Source organism: Ornithorhynchus anatinus, chromosome 15 (assembly GCF_004115215.2).
Source record: "Ornithorhynchus anatinus isolate Pmale09 chromosome 15, mOrnAna1.pri.v4, whole genome shotgun sequence".
NCBI classification, from domain to species: Eukaryota; Metazoa; Chordata; class Mammalia; order Monotremata; family Ornithorhynchidae; genus Ornithorhynchus; species Ornithorhynchus anatinus.
Genome location: NC_041742.1, coordinates 15,474,764 through 15,493,192, shown reverse-complemented (window position 1 = coordinate 15,493,192; position 18,429 = coordinate 15,474,764). Strand labels below are relative to the sequence as shown.

General features: G+C 54.5%; 1 protein-coding gene across 1 annotated transcript; it reads left to right on the top strand.

Annotated features, from left to right (window-relative positions):
- Positions 1 to 18: 18 nt before the first annotated feature.
- On the top strand, positions 19 to 17,943 carry C15HXorf58 (chromosome 15 CXorf58 homolog). Its single transcript, XM_029079734.2, has 9 exons — positions 19 to 118; positions 2,871 to 2,998; positions 5,616 to 5,715; positions 7,664 to 7,758; positions 10,198 to 10,309; positions 11,960 to 12,091; positions 13,255 to 13,484; positions 15,529 to 15,670; positions 17,050 to 17,943. Exons 2-9 carry the CDS (start codon positions 2,889 to 2,891, stop codon positions 17,230 to 17,232), a joined length of 1,104 nt encoding a protein of 367 aa, XP_028935567.1. The 5' UTR covers positions 19 to 118; positions 2,871 to 2,888; the 3' UTR covers positions 17,233 to 17,943.
- The last annotated feature ends 486 nt before the right edge of the window (positions 17,944 to 18,429 follow it).

Genomic DNA, 18,429 nt, shown 5'->3' with positions numbered 1-18,429 from the left:
CGCGGGCCCCGCCCCGCGCGTTGCTAGGCAACGGGAGGGGCGCCTGCGCGGCTGCAGGGAGGCCGCCCCTCCCGCCCCGGCCCTGGGGGGGAGGTCGAGGAGTCTGCCCGGCTGCGGGGTAATAATAATAACCATGATCGTAATCTCCTTAAGCGCTCACTAGGTGCAGGCCACTGTTGTAAGCGCTGGGGGAGATTCAGGGTCATCGGGTGGTCCCACATAATAATAATAATAATAATATTGGGGTTTGTCAAGCGCTCACTAGGTGCACGGCACTGTTGTCAGCGCTGGGGGAGAGACAGGGTCATCGGGTGGGCCCACATAATAATAATAATAATAATATTGGGGTTTGTTAAGCGCTCACTAGGTGCACGGCACTGTTGTAAGCGCTGGGGGAGAGACAGGGTCATCGGGTGGGCCCACATAATAATAATAATAATAATAATATTGGGGTTTGTTAAGCGCTCACTAGGTGCACGGCACTGTTGTAAGCGCTGGGGGAGAGACAGGGTCATCGGGTGGGCCCACATAATAATAATAATAATAATATTGGGGTTTGTTAAGCGCTCACTAGGTGCACGGCGCTGTTGTCAGCGCTGGGGGAGAGACAGGGTCATCAGGTGGTCCCACATAATAATAATAATAATAATATTGGGGTTTGTTAAGCGCTCACTAGGTGCACGGCGCTGTTGTAAGCGCTGGGGGAGAGACAGGGTCATCGGGTGGGCCCACATAATAATAATAATAATAATAATATTGGGGTTTGTTAAGCGCTCACTAGGTGCACGGCGCTGTTGTAAGCGCTGGGGGAGAGACAGGGTCATCGGGTGGTCCCACATACTAATAATAATGATGTTGGTATTTGTTAAGCGCTCATTAGGTGCAGGGCACTGTTCTAAGCGCCGGGGTAGATACAGGGTCATCGGGTTGTCCCACGTGAGGCTCCCAGGCTCCATCCCCATTTTGCAGATGAGGCCACTGAGGCCCAGAAAATCATCCTCCTCATCGTAACGGTGGCATTTGTTAAGCGCTTCCTAGGCGCAGAGCACTGTTCTAAGCGCTGGGGAGGATACAAGGTGATCAGGTGGTCCCCCGTGGGGCTCACTGCCTTCCATCCCCATTTTACAGATGAGGGAACTGAGGCCCAGAGAATCATCATCATCATCATAACGGTGGCATTTGTTAAAAGCTTACTAGGCGCAGAGCACTGTTCTAAGCACTGGAGAGGATACAAGGTGATCAGGTGGTCCCCCGTGGGGCTCACAGGCTCCATCCCCATTTTACAGATGAGGTCATTGAGGCCCAGAGAAGTGAAGTGACCTGCCCGCAGTCACACAGCTGACAAGTGGCAGAGCCGGGATTCGAACCCATGACCTCCGACTCCCCAGCCCGGCCTCTTGCCACTGAGCCACACTGGGCAAATAAAGTCCAACCCGCTCCCACTCCGCACTGCCCCGACCTGCTCCCTGTATGACTAATAATAATACTAATAATTGCTATTACCGGGGTCCTTGTTGAGCGCTTACTGTGTGCCAAGCGCTCCTCTAAGAGCTGGGACAACTAAGGACAATGACTGTGCGCGGTGCACTCTACTCAGCACTTGGAATGACATTATTAATAATAATAATAATAATGATGGTATTTAACGCTTACCATGTGCCAAACACTCCTCTAAGAGCTGGGGCAGATACGGGATAATCACTGTGTGCGGTGCACTCTACTCAGCACTTGGGATGATATTAATAATAATAATGGTGCTGTTTGTTTAGCGCTTACTATGCGCCAAGCGCTCTTCTAAAAGCTGGGGCAGATACAGGACACCGTGCACTCTACTCAGCACTTGGGATGACATTAATAATAATGGTGGTATTTAGCGCTTCCTATGTGCCAAGCACTGTAATAAGCACTAGGGCAGATGCAGGATAATAAGGTTGGACACAGCCCCTGAGCCACATAATAATCATAATAATCGCTATGATTATGGTTCTTGTTAAGCGCTTACTATGTGCCAGACACTCCTCTAAGCCCTGGGGCAGATGCGGGATAATAAGCTTGGACACAGCCCCTGAGCCACATAATAATCATAATAATCGCTATTATTATGGTTCTTATTAAGCGCTTAATAATAATAATAATAATGTTGGTATTTGTTAAGCGCTTACTATGTGCCGAGCACCGTTCTAAGCGCCGGGGTAGACACAGGGGAATCAGGTTGTCCCACGTGGGGCTCACAGTCTTCATCCCCATTTTACAGACGAGGGAACCGAGGCACAGAGAAGTGAAGTGACTCGCCCACAGTCACACGGCCGACGAGTGGCAGAGCTGGGATTCGAACTCATGAGCCCTGACTCCAAAGCCCGTGCTCTTTCCACTGCGCCACGCTGCTTCTATGTGCCAACCACTCCTCTAAGCACTGGGGCAGATGCGGGATAATAAGGTTGGACACGGCCCCTGAGCCACATAATAATCATAATAATCGCTATTATTATGGTTCTTGTTAAGCGCTTACTACGTGCCAAGCGCTGTCCACAGACACATTCCTTGTCCACCAGGTCCTTCTGGCTGTCACGCCCACGCTCGATCCACTAGAATGTTTCTTACCGAGTGCTTACGGTGTGCAGAGCACTGTGCTAAACCCTCCGGAGAGTACGACGTAACACGTTTTCACGGACACGTTCCCTGCCCACAACAAGCTTAGAGTCGATTGGACCGTCAGCCCGTCGCCGGGCAGGGATTGTCTCTATCTGTTGCCAAACTGTCCACTCCAAGCGCTTAGTACAGTGCTCTGCACATAGTAAGCGCTCGATAAATACGAGTGAATGAATGAATGCAGTTTGGGGTGGTTTTTCTGGTCCCGTTGTTTCTTCCAGATCGCTCTGCTGCTCAGAATGACGACCTCCCCGGTGTCCTCACTTACTTCGCCTGAAAGCAACGCGTCAGGAATCCTCCATCCAGAAACACATCTGGGGAGATTTTTAAATCCAAACACGTTAAAAATGTAAGTACCTGCTTCCTTGTACCCGTATCTGCGTCCTGTCTGCGGAGTTTCCACCGAATCCTCAACCTGGGCCCATTTCTTTTCATCGTGAGTGCTGGGGAAGAGAGAGAGCCCGGGCTTGGGAGTCCGAGGTCATGGGTTCGAATCCCCGCTCTGCCACCTGCCGGCTGTGTGACTGTGGGCGAGTCACTTCACTTCTCTGGGCCCCAGTTCCCTCATCTGTAAAACGGGGAGGAAGACCGTGAGCCTCACGTGAGACCACCCGATCACCCTGTATCTACCCCGGCGCTTAGAACAGTGCTCTGCACATGGTAAGCGCTTAACGGATACCACCATTATTATTATTGGAAGGGGAGGAATTGCAGAGCAGATGGAAAGTAGGAAAGAGTGACCCACTTCAAAGGCTGAGAGACCAGAAGGCCCCATTTTGGGTCTTTTCAGGCTTGACTGGAAACTCTCGGGTTTTGTCAGGGAAGGAGCGAGTCCCCATTTCTCATTTTAAATGCCGGGGGTGAAAAAGGAGGTAGGAATTTTAGACATTCCAAGCGCTTAGTACAGTGCTCTGCCCATAGTAAGCGCTCCATAAATACTAATAAATGAATCAGAGGGGAACTGGGAGAGACGACCCACTTCAAAGGCTGAGAGACCAGAAGGCCACCATTTGGGGCCTTTTCAGCCTTGAGTGGAAAGTCGCCAAGAGCCCGGGGAATGAGCGAGTGCCCGTTTTTCGTGTTAAATGCCGGGGATTCGTTCAATAGTATTTATTGAGCGCTTACTATGTGCAGAGCGCCGTACCAAGCGCTTGGAATGGACAAGTCGGCAACAGATAGAGACGGTCCCTGCCCTTTGACGGGCTCCCGGGCTGATCGGGGGAGACGGACGGACGAGAACGATGGCGACGAATAGAGTCGAGGGGATGAACATCTCATGGAAGCGACAGCAAATAAATAGAATCAAGGCGACGTACGTCTCATGAACAAAATAAATAGGGTAATGAAAATCTATACAGTTGAGCGGACGAGTACAGTGCTGAGGGGAGGGGAAGGGAGAGGGGGAGGAGCAGAGGGAAAGGGGGGAAAAGAGGGCAAGGGGCAGGAATTTTAGAGCCGCCGGGAAGCGGGAGAGCTGACGAGCCTCGCGGGCGAAAGGCTCGGAAGGCCAACATTTTGGATCTCTGTCGTCTTGACTGGAAACCCTCGGGTCTCGGGGGGGGTGGGAGCCGAGGAATCCGGCTGGCGGATCGCTGGGCGCCGTCGTCCCCGTGACCGGCGCGGAGGGGACACCTCCCCTCCATCTTCTCTTGCCTCGCTCATCTCCTCCTCCAACCCGGCCATTCGTCCATTCACTCGCTAGTATTTCCTGGGCGCCTGCTACGTGCGGAGCACCGTACGGAGCGCTTGGAATATACAGTTCGGCAACAGAGACCATCCCGGCCCGACGACGGGCTCACGGCCTAAACGGGGGAGACGGACGGCAGAGCGAGAGAGAACGGGACAAAAGGTCATCAAGATAAATAGAATCCAGGAGCTATACACCTCATTAACAGAATAAATAGGGTGATAAATAATATATACAAATGAGCACAGGGCGGAGGGGAAGGGGGAGCAGAGGGAATGGGGGGGGGCTCGGTCTGGGAAGGCCTCCTGGAGGAGGTGAGCCTAAGCCCGTCAAAGGGCAGGGACTGTCTCTGTTACCGATTTGCAGATTCCAAGCGCTTAGTACAGTGCTCTGCACATAGTAAGCGCTCAGTAAATGCTATTGAATGAAAGAGTCGCTCCCCGAACACCAGCCTACTCGATCCCGTCCGTCTCGCCGCCCGCCGACCCCTCGCCCGCATCCTCCCTCTGGCCCGGGACGCCCTCCCCTTTCTTCTCCGGCCGCCGACCGCCCTCCCGGCCTTCGGAGCCTTATTAAAAAGCCCGCCTCCTCCGAGAGGCCTTCCCGGGCTGGGCCCTCATTCCTTCTCCCTCTCCCTTCTCTGTCGTCCTGGGACTTGGGCGGGCACCCTCCATCCAGCCCACCCTCGGCCCCACAGCCCTCAGGTCCGGATCCAGGATTCATTGGCAGGCTTTTCATTATTTCAGTGCTACCTTAAATTACTGTTAAGGTATTATTATTAATATTCAAATATTATTAGCACTTTTGACGTGCAGAGCACCGTACCTAAGCCAAGGCGCGGCAGGGCCTAGCAAATGGAAGGTCATGGGTTCCAATCCCAGCTCTGCCACCTGTCTGCTGGGTGACCTTGGACAAGTCACTGCACTTCTCTGGGCCTCAGTTACTATATCTGTAAAATGGAGACGGAGACCCTCAGCTCCACGTGGGACAGGGAGTGCGTCCAGCCCCATTTGCTTGTTTCCACCCAACGCCTAGTACACTGCCTGGAATGTAGTAGGCGCTTAACAGATACCCCAACTATTATTAGTGCGTTACGCCCTTTCGCGTCATTCCAGACTAGCTAAAACGAGTCGAGGCCCGAAAGTCATCCGACGACTTTTCCCCGTGAGGAAAGCCTTCCCTCCCGGAGAACTTTTCCCTACCTCTTCCAAATCCCGGGCAGAGGATGGGAACTCCTTGACGTACCTGCAATTCTAAATGCCCTTCTCTTTCCCTTCAGCCTTGAAAGAGAACTGGCTGCTACCGTGATCCAAAGAGCCTGGTGGTCTTACCGGGATCAATCCTTGTTTCAGCTCTTAAAACATACGATCTGTGCCGCGGTAAGTTGTGGGGGTCCTTTATCGCACGGTATTTGTTAGCGTCATTATTAAGAAGAATAAAAATACTGATATTTGTTAAGCGCCTACTACGTGCCAGGCACTGTACTCGGCACTGGGGTAGATGAAAGGTAATCTGGTTGGCACAGTGTCTGGCCCACACCAGGGCTCACAGCCTCACTTCCCATTTTATACGTGAGGGAACTGAGGCCCGGAGAAGTAAAGTGACTCGCCCAGGGTCACACAGCAGACAAGTGGTGGAGCAGGGATTCGAACCCATGACCTTTTAATAATAATAATAATGATGATGGTATTTAAGCGCTTACTGTGTGCAGAGCACCGTTCTAAGCGCTGGGGGAGATACAGGGTCATCAGGTTGTCCCACGTGAGGCTCACGGTCTTCATCCCCATTTTACAGATGAGGTAACTCCCCTCTGCCTGGTACTTACTGTGTGCCAGGCACTGTACTAAGCGCTGGGACAGATTCAAGATAATCAGATGGGGCACAGTCCCTGTCCCACGGGGGGCTCACGGTCTTCATCCCCATTTTACAGGTGAAGTAACTGAGGCCTAGAATAGCAAAGTGACTTGCTCGAGGTCACACACCAGAGTGGCGGGATTAGACCCCAGGCCCTCTGTCTCCCAGGGCCGTGCTCGTTCCACCTCTTCCTCTGATGGTGAGAATCATCACGCTTAACGGAAAATACTTCATTACAGCGTCCGGTGCCACGTACTGAGGAGCAGGTCCCAAGGAGCAGCGTGGCCTAGTGGCTAGAGCCCGGGCCTGGGAGTCAGGAGGTCATGGGTTCTAATCCCGGCTGCCGAGTGACCCGGGCAAATCACTCAACTTCCCTGGGCCTCAGTCACCTCAACTGAAAAATGGGGATTCAATGCCTGTCCTTCCTCCTGTTTAGACTGGAAGCCCCGTGTGGAGCAGGGGCTGGGTCTGACCTGATGATCCCCAGCAGTTAGAACAGCGCTCAACACGTAGTAACTTCTCAACATCATCCACGGTACGGATCGAGGGCTGGCTTTATGCCCTCGGGAGGGTTCGGTATCACAGAGTTGGTAGACGCCTTCCCTGCCCACAGCGAGCTTACCGTCTAGAGGGGGGAGAGAGACGGGAATATCAATAAATCAATCACGGCTAGGGACGTAAATGCCGTGGGACTCGGGGAGAGGGGAATAAAGGAGGCAAATCTTGGTGAATGAATGAACAAATAAGGGCTGGGAGGGAGGGAGGGTGAATAAAGGCAGCAAACAGGGTGACGCGGAAGGGAGCGGGAGAAAAGGAAAGGAGGACGCAGTCGGGGAAGGCGTCTTAGAGGAGATGCGCCTTCAGTGAGGCTTCGAAGGAGGGAACGGTGAAAGGAGGAAGAAAGGGACATGAAAACGTTAGTGGTGAGACCCATTCACTCTTAAACCATCGACCCAGGACAATGTGGAAGGAGTTAGGAAAACCTGAGCCGTTGACTCTGTAGCCCCAGGACAGAATGATATTCCGGTCACGGTAAAAAAATACGTAGGAATTTTTTTAAAAAGACACCACCGCGGCGCGAGAGGGACAGATCGAAAGGCGGCCACTGGCAGACCTTTTTGAGCATACGATTCGGTGGATCCACAACCCCTCCTGTGCGGGATACGATCGAGAAGCAGCAAGGCTCAGGGGAGAGCGCCCGGGCCCACGGTCAGAAGGACCTGGCTTCTAATCCCGCCACCCCCACCCGTCCGCCGTGTGATCCTGGGCGAGTCGCTTCACTTCTCCGGGCCTCAGCTCCCTCATCTGTAAAACGACGACGAAGACTGTGAGCCCCAAGTGGGAGAGGCCCGGTGAGCTCGGATCCACCCCGGTGCTTAGAACGGCGCGTGGCAAATAGTAAGAGTTTAACAAGCATCGCCATTATTCTTCCCCTCTGCCGCCTGCTCACCCCCACGCGGCTCTCTCCTTCAGGAGCACTGTGTGACCCAGGAAATATTGAAGAAAGTGAGTCCTTTGGAGGCTGACCTCGTCAAAGATCCCAGCATGCGGTGTAAGGTCAGATTCAGGTAAGGAAATCGGGCGCCTTCATTTCAGCACCCCCTGCCCTGGAATCGAATCGCGCGCCCATCCACCGTAACCTGCGGATGGTCTGTCTTCGGACAGAACAGGTGGAGAGAGCTGACTTTTCCTTACCGAGTGACGCACAGAGAGGCCTTGCCCATTTTCCACTCCCTCTAGACCGCTCCACGAGGGCAGGAAATCTTGTGTAATAACGATAATCACTGTGGAGCGTGTTGAGCACTTACCGCGTGCCGAGCGCTGTACTAAGCGCTGGGGTGGATACAGGCAAGTCGGGTGGGACAAAGTATCTGCCCCGCGTAGGACTCACGGTCTTAATCCCCATTTTACAGGTGAGGGAACTGAGGCCTTGAGAAGCGAAGTGACTGGCCCAAGGTCACGCAGCAGACGTGTGGCGGAGCCGGGATTAGAACCCAGGTCCTTCTGCCTCCCAGGCCCGGCTCTAGCCACCAGGCCACGCTGCTTCTCTCCCAGTTGCTTAGTGCAGTAAATAAAATGGATTGATTTCTCACTCTCCATCATCTGTTGTTAGGTAGTATGGGATATCTGTGAGAAGATCCCCAAACGCACAAGAGGTTGTCTGTCACACCTTAGTACGGTGCTTTGCGCACAGTAAGCGCTCGGTAAATACAGCCCGTCGATCGACTGATACTCTGTCACATCCTACCGTGATCCACCGATACTTGTCACGGGAAACAAATGAATTGGGCATTGGGGCCTCCCTGTAACCCTGAATAGACATTCATTCGTGCAGTTGAATTTATTGAGCGCTTACTGTGTGCAAAGCCCTGTACTAAGCGCCGGGGAAAGTACAAAAGAACAATATCACCGACACATTTCCTGCCCATAACAAGCTTAGAGTCTAGAGGAGGAGCTTACAGTCTAGAGGGACAAGCTTTACAGTCTAGAAGAGGAGTTTACAGCCTGGAGGAGGAGATTTCCGTCTCGAGGCCGAGCTTACGGCCTAAAGGACGAGCTGACCGTCTAGAGGACGAGCTTACAGTTTAGAGACGAGCTTACAGTCCAAAGGAGGAACTTACCGTCTAGAAGGACAAGATTAGCGCCTAGAAGAGGAGTTTACAGCCCGGAGGAGGAGATTTCAGTCTCGAGGACCAGCTTACAGCCTGAAGGACGAGGAGATCGTCTAGAGGACGAGCTTACAGTCTAGCGGGACAAGCTTACAGTCTAGAAGAGGAGTTAATAGCCTAGTGAAGGAGATTTCAGTCTCGAGGATGAGCTTAGAGCCTAAAGGACTAGGTGATCGTCTAGAGGAGGAGCTTACAGTCTAGAGGAGGAGCTTTCGGTCCAAAGGAGGAGCTTACAGTCTAGAGGGCCAAGTTTACCGTCTAACAGAGGAGTTTACAGCCTGGAGGAGGAGATTTCAGTCTCGAGGACGAGCTTACGGCCTAAAGGACGAGGAGATCGTCTAGAGAAGGAGCTTACAGTCTAGAGGGACAAGTTTACAGTCTAGAAGAGGAGATTTCAGTCTCGAGGACGAGCTTACGGCCTAAAGGACGAGCTGACCGTCTAGAGGAGGAATTTACAGTCTAGAGATGAGCTTACAGTCCAAAGGAGGAGCTTAACGTCTCTAAGGACAAGATTACCATCTAGAAGAGGAGTTTTCAGCCTGGAGGAGGAGATTTCAGTCTCGAGGACGACCTTACAGCCTAAAGGACGAGCTGATCGGCTAGAGGAGGAGCTTCCGGTCTAGAGGAGGAGCTTTCAGTCCAGAGGAGGAGCATACAGTCTAGAAGGACAAGTTGACAGTCTAGAAGAGGAGTTGACAGCCTGGAGGAGGAGATTTCCGTCTCGAGGACGAGCTTACGGCCTAAAGGACGAGCTGACCGTCTAGAGGAGGAATTTACAGTCTAGAGATGAGCTTACAGTCCAAAGGAGGAGCTTAACGTCTCTAAGGACAAGATTACCATCTAGAAGAGGAGTTTTCAGCCTGGAGGAGGAGATTTCAGTCTCGAGGACGACCTTACAGCCTAAAGGACGAGCTGATCGGCTAGAGGAGGAGCTTCCGGTCTAGAGGAGGAGCTTTCAGTCCAGAGGAGGAGCTTACCATCCAGAAGGACAGGTTTACAGGACTGGAGGAGGAGATCTCAGTCTCGAGGACGAGCTGACAGCCTAAAGGACGAGCTGACCGTCTAGAGGAGGAGCTTACAGTCTAGAGACGAGCTTACAGTCCAAGACCCTCTAGAGGGACAAGCATACAGTCTAGAAGAGGAGTTTACAACGTGGAGGAGGAGATCTCTGTCTCGACGTCTAGCGGTCGAGCTTACAGTCTAGAAGAAACGCTCACAGTCTAGAGGAGGAGCTCCCAGCCTCGAGGGACAAACCTCCCATTTAAAGGCTGAATACCGTGTGTATCCTCTAGGTCCAACTGAGGCACCGCTGACTCCCTTCCGGCTCCTCTGTTTCAGATTTGGCGGGGAGAATTTTCCACCGTTCATCGTCTTCAAAATTTTCCGTCACCCGGGAGGCTGCGGAAGCAAGTACATCAGTGGGAAGAAAACGTTTCGGCCGACGAGTGAGGTGCGATGGGTTTTTAAGTCGCCGTTTCTTCCTCTCCTAGATTTCAGCACCAGGTAGAGTCCGGGGAAAGGGGCATAACCAAAAGAGAAAAGAAAACCCAAGGCGGAGTCTGGTTACGCTCCAACCGCCACGGACTGCCTACACCTAACGATAAGAATAATAATAACGATGACAACAATTAGGCCGGGGGGGAGGTGTTCACGACTTCCTTCGTCCCGAAGCGCTGTGCTAAGCACTGGCGTAAAGTGCAGTCGGATCGGCCGCAGATCGGTAGACCTAGAACACATAATGCCTTGGTAACGATCCTAATGACGATGGTATCTGCTAAGCGCCCACTGTGCGCTTGCTGTAGTAAGCGCTGGGCGAGATTCAAGATAAGCGGGTTGGACACAGTCCCCGTTCCACCCTCCAGGCTCACAGTGTCCTGCACACAGTAAGCGCTCAATAAATATCGAGTGATTGTCAGCTCATTAGGGGCAGGGAGCAGGTCTGCTGATTGTTTTACTGTACTCTCCAGCGCTGAATACGGTGTTGCGCGCATAGTAAGCGCTCAATAAATACCGCCGACGGATGCAGTTCTTATGGCCACATCTTACAGGGGACAGGAGAGAACTAGAGAAGTACAGGAGATGTTGTGGAAATAATGTTGGAGAAACAGCGTGGGGTCACGGAAAGGCTTGGGAGTCGGGGGGATGTGGGTTCTAATCCCCGCCATGCCGCTTGTCTGCTGTGTGACCTTGGCCACTTCACTTCTCTGTGCCTCAGTTACCTCAGCTCTACCTTTCCAGGGTAGGAAGGATGAAAGTTCAACGTTCTTCTAATCGACCAGTGGGATTCATCGAGTGCTCGCCGGGGGCGGAGCACCGTACTGAGCACTCGGGAGAGTATGATACAACAGAATTGATAGATACCTTCCCTAATCGACTATTAGTCCAATTTTGTTTCAGATGACTGAGTCATCAAGGACCGAACCCAACCGGGGGGGGGTTATATTGGAATTTATTCATTCATTCCATAGTACTGAGCGCTTACTATGTGCAGAGCACTGGACTAAGCGCTTGGAACGTACAAATCGGTAACAGATAGAGACGGTCCCTGCCCTTTGACGGGCTTACTAGTTATTTACATAAGTGGGCAGGGAATGTGTCTGTTATTCTGTTGCGCTGTCCTCTCCCAAACGCTCAGTACTCTCCCAAACGCTCAGTAGTGTGTGTGGAGTGGAGATAATAATGATGCTGGTATTTGGTAAGCGCTTACTACGTGCAGAGCACTGTTCTAAGCGCTGGGGTAGACACCGGGGAATCACAGTCTTAATCCCCGTTTTACAGAGGAGGGAACTGAGGCACAGAGAAGTGAAGTGACTCGCCCACAGTCCCACGGCTGACGAGTGGCAGAGCGGGGATTCGAACCCATGATCTCCGACTCCAAAGCCCGTGCTCTTTCCACCGAGCCAGATCCCTTCCCCGTGTCGGAATAAGCCTCTTCGCGTCTATTCCTAGGGTTCTTTTCCCTCGTCGATTGCAAATTCCGGGACGGGGACTGTAACTATATTGTGGGAATTACAGCGCTCTGCAAGCTGAGGTGATTAAGAGCCCAACTCCCGACGACGGAGCCGTCGCTAGTAATCTTTTCGGCCGCTCTCTTCTACAGGCTATGGTCGATGCTCGCAGACTGATGGGAAACAGGAAATATTATAATCAAATGATTCAGGATCAACTTCAGTACCAGAAACATAAAATCGCCGACGAAATAGACGTGGTGACTCTGAAAGATCACATGCGAGTAAGGAGCGTTTTCCAAATCTGTGGCCCGGCGGGGAGAAATGTCTTTATTGAGTGCTTTCCGCGTGCAGAGCGCTGTACTTGTGGTTCAGGGGAGTCCGGTCCAAGTCACGTTCCCCGTCCACGACGGGCTTCCGGGCTAAAGCTTCAGGAGATCCATACGGGAGATCAATCAGTCAGTCGATCGGTGGTATCGACTGAGCGTTGACTGTGAGCCGAGCACTGCTTTTAAGCACTTCGGAGGGTCTGGTCCAGTTGGCTCGGGAGGCACGTTCCCTGCCCTCAAGGGGAAGCCGCGTGGCCCGGTGGAAAGAGCACGGCCCGGGAGTCAGGAAGACACGGGTTCGGATCCCCGCTCCGCCTCCCGCCCACCGTGTGACCTTGGACAGGTCACCGCTCTTCTCTGTCAAATGGAAAGTAAGACGGCGAGACCCCCCCCCCCCGTGGGACCCGGACTGTGTCCGACCCGATTAGCTCGTATCCACCCCCACGCTTCATGTACTGCCTGGCACAGAGTAAGCACTTAACAAATACTATTATTCGTTCATTTATTCATCCAGTCGGCTTTATTGAGCGCTTACTGTGTGCAGAGCACTGTACTACGCGCTTGGAATGGACAACCGGTCGAAGCAGCGTGGCTCGGTGGAAAGAACCCAGAGGACGTGGGTTCTAATCCCGGCTCCGCCGCCTGTCTGCTGCGTGGCCTTGGCCAAGTCACTTCCCTTCCTCTGTGCCTCAGTCACCTCATCTGGAAAATGGGGCTCGAGACCGTGAGCCCCACGCGGGACGACCCGATCACCTTGTGTCTCCCCCAGCGCTCAGAACGGTGCTTGACGCATAGTAAGCGCTAAACAAACACCAGTATTATTTTTATCATCATCATAGGGACATCCGTATTTGGGGTTTGGGAAGCAGCATGGCGTAGTGGATAAGAGCCTGGGAGTCAGGAGGTCACGGATTCTAATCCCGGCTCTTCCAGCCGTCGGCTGTGCGACCTTGGGCAAGTCCCATCACTTCTCTGGGCCTCAGCTCCCTCACCTGTAAAATGGGGATGAGCCCTACGCGCGACAGGGATTGTGCCCAACCCACTGATTGGTACGGCGCCCGGCACATTGGAAGCGCTTGACGGATAACAACATTACCGTTATTATTTGTGCCGTTCAGTACGTCAGTTACCTGGACGAGACGCCGGCGCACCTCGGGGGCAGGAACAACTGCTGGAGGAGGCTGTCGCTGGAAAACTTCCCCCGGGCGACGATCATGTACGACATCATGAACTACGCGCAGTCGGGGAGCATTTCCGGGCGCCTACAAAAGGAACTCAGGTTTCTGCTCCAGAGGCCAAGCGATGAGGAGATGAAGCGACACCAGGCCGCCCTTGTCGCTCAAATCAGGTAAAAAAAGACGGCGCCGACTTTTCTGGAGCCGATGTAATAATAATAATAATAATGTTGGGATTCGTTAAGCGCATACTGTGTGCCGAGCGCCGTTTTAAGCGCTGGGGTAGATACAGGGTCATCAGGTCCGTCCCACGTGAGGATCACAGTTAATCCCCATTTGACAGACGAGGTGACCGAGGCCCAGAGAGGTGAAGTGACTTGCCCACAGTCACACAGCTGACAGGTGGCAGAGCCGGGATCAGAACCCGTCACCTGAGGCCTAAGCCCGGGCTCTTTCCACCGAGCCACGCTGCTTCTCAGGAGCAGCCGCAAGGCCTAGAGGAGAAGAGCCCGGGCCTGAGAGTCAGGAGGACCTGGGTTCCAATCCCGCTCCGCCGCTTGTCTGCTGTGGGACTCGGGGCAAGTGGCTTCACCGCTCTGGGCCTCACTCTCCTCATCTGTAAAATGGGGATTAAGACAGTGAGCCCCATTGGGGCGGCACGCGGTAAGGGTCCAATGAAGACGACCGATCAGTTGAGAGCAGCGGCGACGGAAGGGGTAGGATCTGTTGAGCGCCCGGAGGGTGCAACACATTGTACTAATAATAATGTTGGTATCTGTTAAGCGCTTACTATGTGCGGAGCTCCGTTCTAAGCGCTGGGGTAGATACGGGGTCATCGGGTCGTCCCACGTGAGGCTCAGGGTCTCCATCCCCATTTTACAGATGAGGTCACTGAGGCACAGAGGAAGTGAAGTGACTCGCCCACGGTCACACAGCCGCCAAGTGGCAGAGCCGGGATTCGAACCCGTGACCTCTGACTCCCAAGCCCGGGCTCTTGCCACTGAGCCACGCCGCTGCCAAGTGCTCGTAAAAGGGCAAAATAGAGAAGGAGAGAATCCGAGGGCGGTGACCCGCGTTGACGGCGCGGAAGGCGGCGACGCTCAACCGCTGCCGGATTTTTGGACGACGAAAACCCTCTGGAAAAAATCGATCCAGCCCGGGAACGACCGCAGATGGAGAGCGGGGCGTCCGGGGGGAGAGGCGGCCGCGACTCCGAGCGGGGCACTGTACAACGGGTGTTTGGGAACACACGTTAGACGCGATTCCTGCTCTCGAGGAGCTTGGAGTCTTACCAGGTGGACGGATATAAATACCACTGACAAGTAGAGTATTCGAAATAAATCATCAAAAGTACCATTTTGTAACCGGACCTACTCCTCGTGCTAAGAACGGGTGTCGATCAACGCGCAATTAGCGGGGGTCGTCTACACGGGTTAGCGGAGGCGTCCGAGGCGGCGTGGCTCAGAGGGAAGAGGCCGGCTTGGGAGTCCGAGGTCATGGGTTCGAATCCCCGCTCCGCCGCTTGTCAGCTGTGGGACTGTGGGCGGGTCACTTCTCCGGGCCTCAGTGACCCCACCTGCAAAACGGGGATGAAGACGGTCAGCCTCACGCGGGACATCCTCATGACCCCGTATCCACCCCAGGGCTTAGAACAGTGCTCTGCACAGATTAAGCGCTTGACAAATACCGACGTTATCATCACTATGCCTTCTGAGGCGCCGTATTGGACGCTGATTCTTCTTCGGCGTCCTCCTGACTCCCGGGCCTGTGCTCTTTATCCGTAATGATAATAACCGTGGTACTCGTCAAGCGCTTACTACGTGCCAGGCACCGTCCTAAGCGCCGGGGCGGACACAAGCCAATCGGGCTGGCCAGTCCCTGTCCCACGTGGGGCTCCAAGTCTGCGCCTCCATTTTACCGACGAGGCGACTGAGGCCCAGGGGAGTTAAGTGACTTGCCCAGGGTCCCACAGCAGACAAGCGGCGGATCGAGGATTAGAACCCGTCACCTCACGACTCCCAGACCGCGAGTCTGCTTTCGAGGGAGAACACAGATCCCGAATCCCCACTCTCCAGGTGAGGAGAGGGAAACCTCTAGACTGTAGTCGATTCTGTTGTACTGGACTCCCCCGGGGCGCTCAGTCGCCCACAGTCGGCGCTCGGGAGATACCACGGATCCTTCAGCTGACTTCTCGTTTTTCTCCGCCCGACTTTCTAGGTGCTCTTCCCCTTCTTCGAGCACCTCTTTCTCCCCACGATACCGTCAAGGAGCGGAATCCCCCCGACCCCTGGGCCGCCGGTCCAGACGAGCCCGACAGAAGGTCGCGAAGATGAAGAGAGCTTTTAGGCGGGACCAGGAGGTAAAGCGGACCGGCGGGGGGGGCACCCGATCCACTGCAGAGAGAACGACCGGGGTGTTGGTTAGGCGCCTATTCTGTGCCGGGCACTGGACCGGGGTGGGGTGGCCACGAGCAAATCGAGTTGGACGCGGTCCCTGTCCCAGGTGGGGCTCACGACCTCCGTCCCCATTGTACCGACGTGGAAACCGAGGCGCAGAGAAGCCAAGTGGCTTGCTCTGTTGTTCTGCACGCCCCCGACCGCCCGGCACGGTGTCGTGCGCCTCATGAGCGCTCGAGAAAGGCCACGGATTAACTGAGACAAGTCCAGTGATCCAAGAGCCAGTGGCGGGGGGTGACTCTGGGGAAATGTTTCTGGCTCTCGGCCCCGGCTCGGCACGTGCCGCTTGTTGGGGCTCGAAATCTAATCGACCAGTCAGTCGATCGTTTATGGAGCCCTCACCTTGCGCAGGCCGCTGTACTGAGCGCGTGAGAGAGTCCGGTACGTCCCCTGCCCTCACGGGGCAGTGTGATCTACTGGATAGAGCCCAGGCCTTGGGAGTCGGAAGGACCCGGGTCCTAATCCGCCGCGTGTCAGCCGTGTGACTGTGGGCAAGTCACTTCACTGGGCCCCAGTGACCTCATCTGGAAAATGGGGATGAAGACCGCGAGCCCCGCGTGGGACACCCGATCACTTTGTATCCCCCCCCAGCGCTTGGAACAGTGCTTTGCACACAGTAAGCGCTTAACGAATGCCACCGTTATTATTATTATTATTATTAATCCCGGCTCCGCCGCTTGTCCGGGCAAGTCATTTCACTTCTCTGGGCCTCAGTTCCCCATCTGGGGAAGCAGCGTGGCTCAGTGGAAAGAGCCTGGGCTTCGGAGTCAGAGGTCACGGGTTCCACTCCCGGCTCTGCCACTTGTCAGCTGGGTGACTGTGGGCGAGTCGCTTCGCTTCTCTGTGCCTCACTTACCTCATCTGTAAAATGGGGATTAACCGTGAGCCTCACGTGGGACGACCTGATGACCCTCTATCTCCCGCAGCGCTTAGAGCAGTGCTCTGCACATAGTAAGCGCTTAACAAATACCAACGTTATTATTATTATCTATAATTGGGGATGAAGACTGTGAGGCCCGCGCGGAACAGGGGCCGCGTCCAACCCGATTAGCTTGTACCTGCCCCAGCGTTGAGAACGGTGCCTGGCACATAGTAAGCACTTAACAAATACCACAGTGATTATTATTATCAATAAGGAGCTTGCGGTTTCTGCTCCGGCACCACCGAGATGCAATAAAATCAGGTCCGCCTGCACAGGTCATCACCTGCCACTGTCGTCCAGCGCGGTTGTAACACCTTGGCGGAGTAACGGTTCGGCCCCTTGTGCTTTTACTCTCCTCAGAGACGGCAAAAGCCTATTCCCCATCCAAAGTCGCCGACTGCGGAACGCCGTCCGGTCGCCCGTCCGGCTTCGGGCGCCAGGAGGGTCCAGACCGCCCCGTCGGACGACGACTGGGAACAAGAGGTCACGGAACTGTACGCCTGGTCCCAGGGGCTGCGTCTCGAAGACGCCGCGACCCCGTAGCCCGGCGCCAATCGGGGCGGAGATCCATTCATCGTCCACCCCTCCTGGGGGCTTCAGATGAGCGTGCGACAAGCGGCCCGCCAGCAAGGACGCCGAGTCTCCTCCCGACCCGACGCGAACGAGCCATGAACCGTCCCGATCCTCATCCCGAATGCCGTTGGACACAGACGCCCTGTCAGGATTCAAATCTGAACCAATAACAAATCCAAAGACCAGAACCCGGAACGAGCGTCTCAGTCCTCGGGTTACAGAGCGACTCTCTCTGTGGTCTTTCATTCTACTGAGCCCTCCTCTTATTTTTCTCTAAACAGCCGACCGGGTGGAAAAAGAGAATCCAACTTGAGCCAGCCCACCGAGGTCTCCCTTTCGGCCCGAGCGTCGTCGTCTCCGTCCAGCTTGGGACGGGCCGGTTCTGAACGACGACGAGGGGAAACGGGAGAACGCTTGCGTCGGGAGAGAAGAGCGTCTCGGCAAGGTAACGACTCTCCACGGTCGCTCCGCCCGAACCGGACGAGACATCTCCTGGCCGCCTTGCCGGAACGAGCCCGCGGACGGTTTCGAGCCGGCATTTTCAACTCGATGTCACCCGGGTCGGGGATGGGCCGACGGCCGGGCGGCAGGGACCGGTCGCGGAATCCTTTGCAACTGTCATCGGTCGGGAAATAGCAAATAAAAATCAGACGGGGGTCATCGACTACCCTTCCGCCGGGATTCTTCCATTTCGGGTCCCATTTAAAAGGGCGAGGTGGATCGGGGCGTCGGGTTGCCGAAATGTGCTTTCCAAGCGCTCAGGACAGTGCTCTGCGCACAGTCAGCGCTCGATCAACACGACCGAATGATTCCGAGGGAACAGGTTCGGAGCAGCAGAACCAATCCCCCCCCCTTCCCCGACAGATCATCGATCCATCCATCGATCCCCGTCGGCCGAGCCCCGACCCCGTGCGGAGCCCCGTGCTACGATTCCATTCGGCGATCGGTCAGGTGGTGTTTGTTAAGCACTTGTTACGTGCTAGGCACTGTACTAGGCGCCGGGGTCCACACGAGCTACCTGGACATTCGCATCAGAGGCTATTTCGTCCCCACTCTCCCGCAACATCACCCCGGTCTCGCCGTGTTTTGTTCCACCCTCCTTTACTCTGGATTCATTCTCATCTCTGATGAATCAATCTCTCGTATTTCTTGAGCACTCACTGGGTG

What these genes read in the sequence shown, in the direction of transcription:
- C15HXorf58 (XM_029079734.2), top strand. Translation starts at nt 2,889, where the DNA reads ATGACGACCTCCCCGGTGTCCTCACTTACTTCGCCTGAAAGCAACGCG. An exon ending in AACATACGATCTGTGCCGCG is followed by an intron (nt 5,716 to 7,663) that starts GTAAGTTGTGGG and finishes TCTCTCCTTCAG; the next exon opens with GAGCACTGTGTGACCCAGGA. An exon ending in CTCTGAAAGATCACATGCGA is followed by an intron (nt 12,092 to 13,254) that starts GTAAGGAGCGTT and finishes TGTGCCGTTCAG; the next exon opens with TACGTCAGTTACCTGGACGA.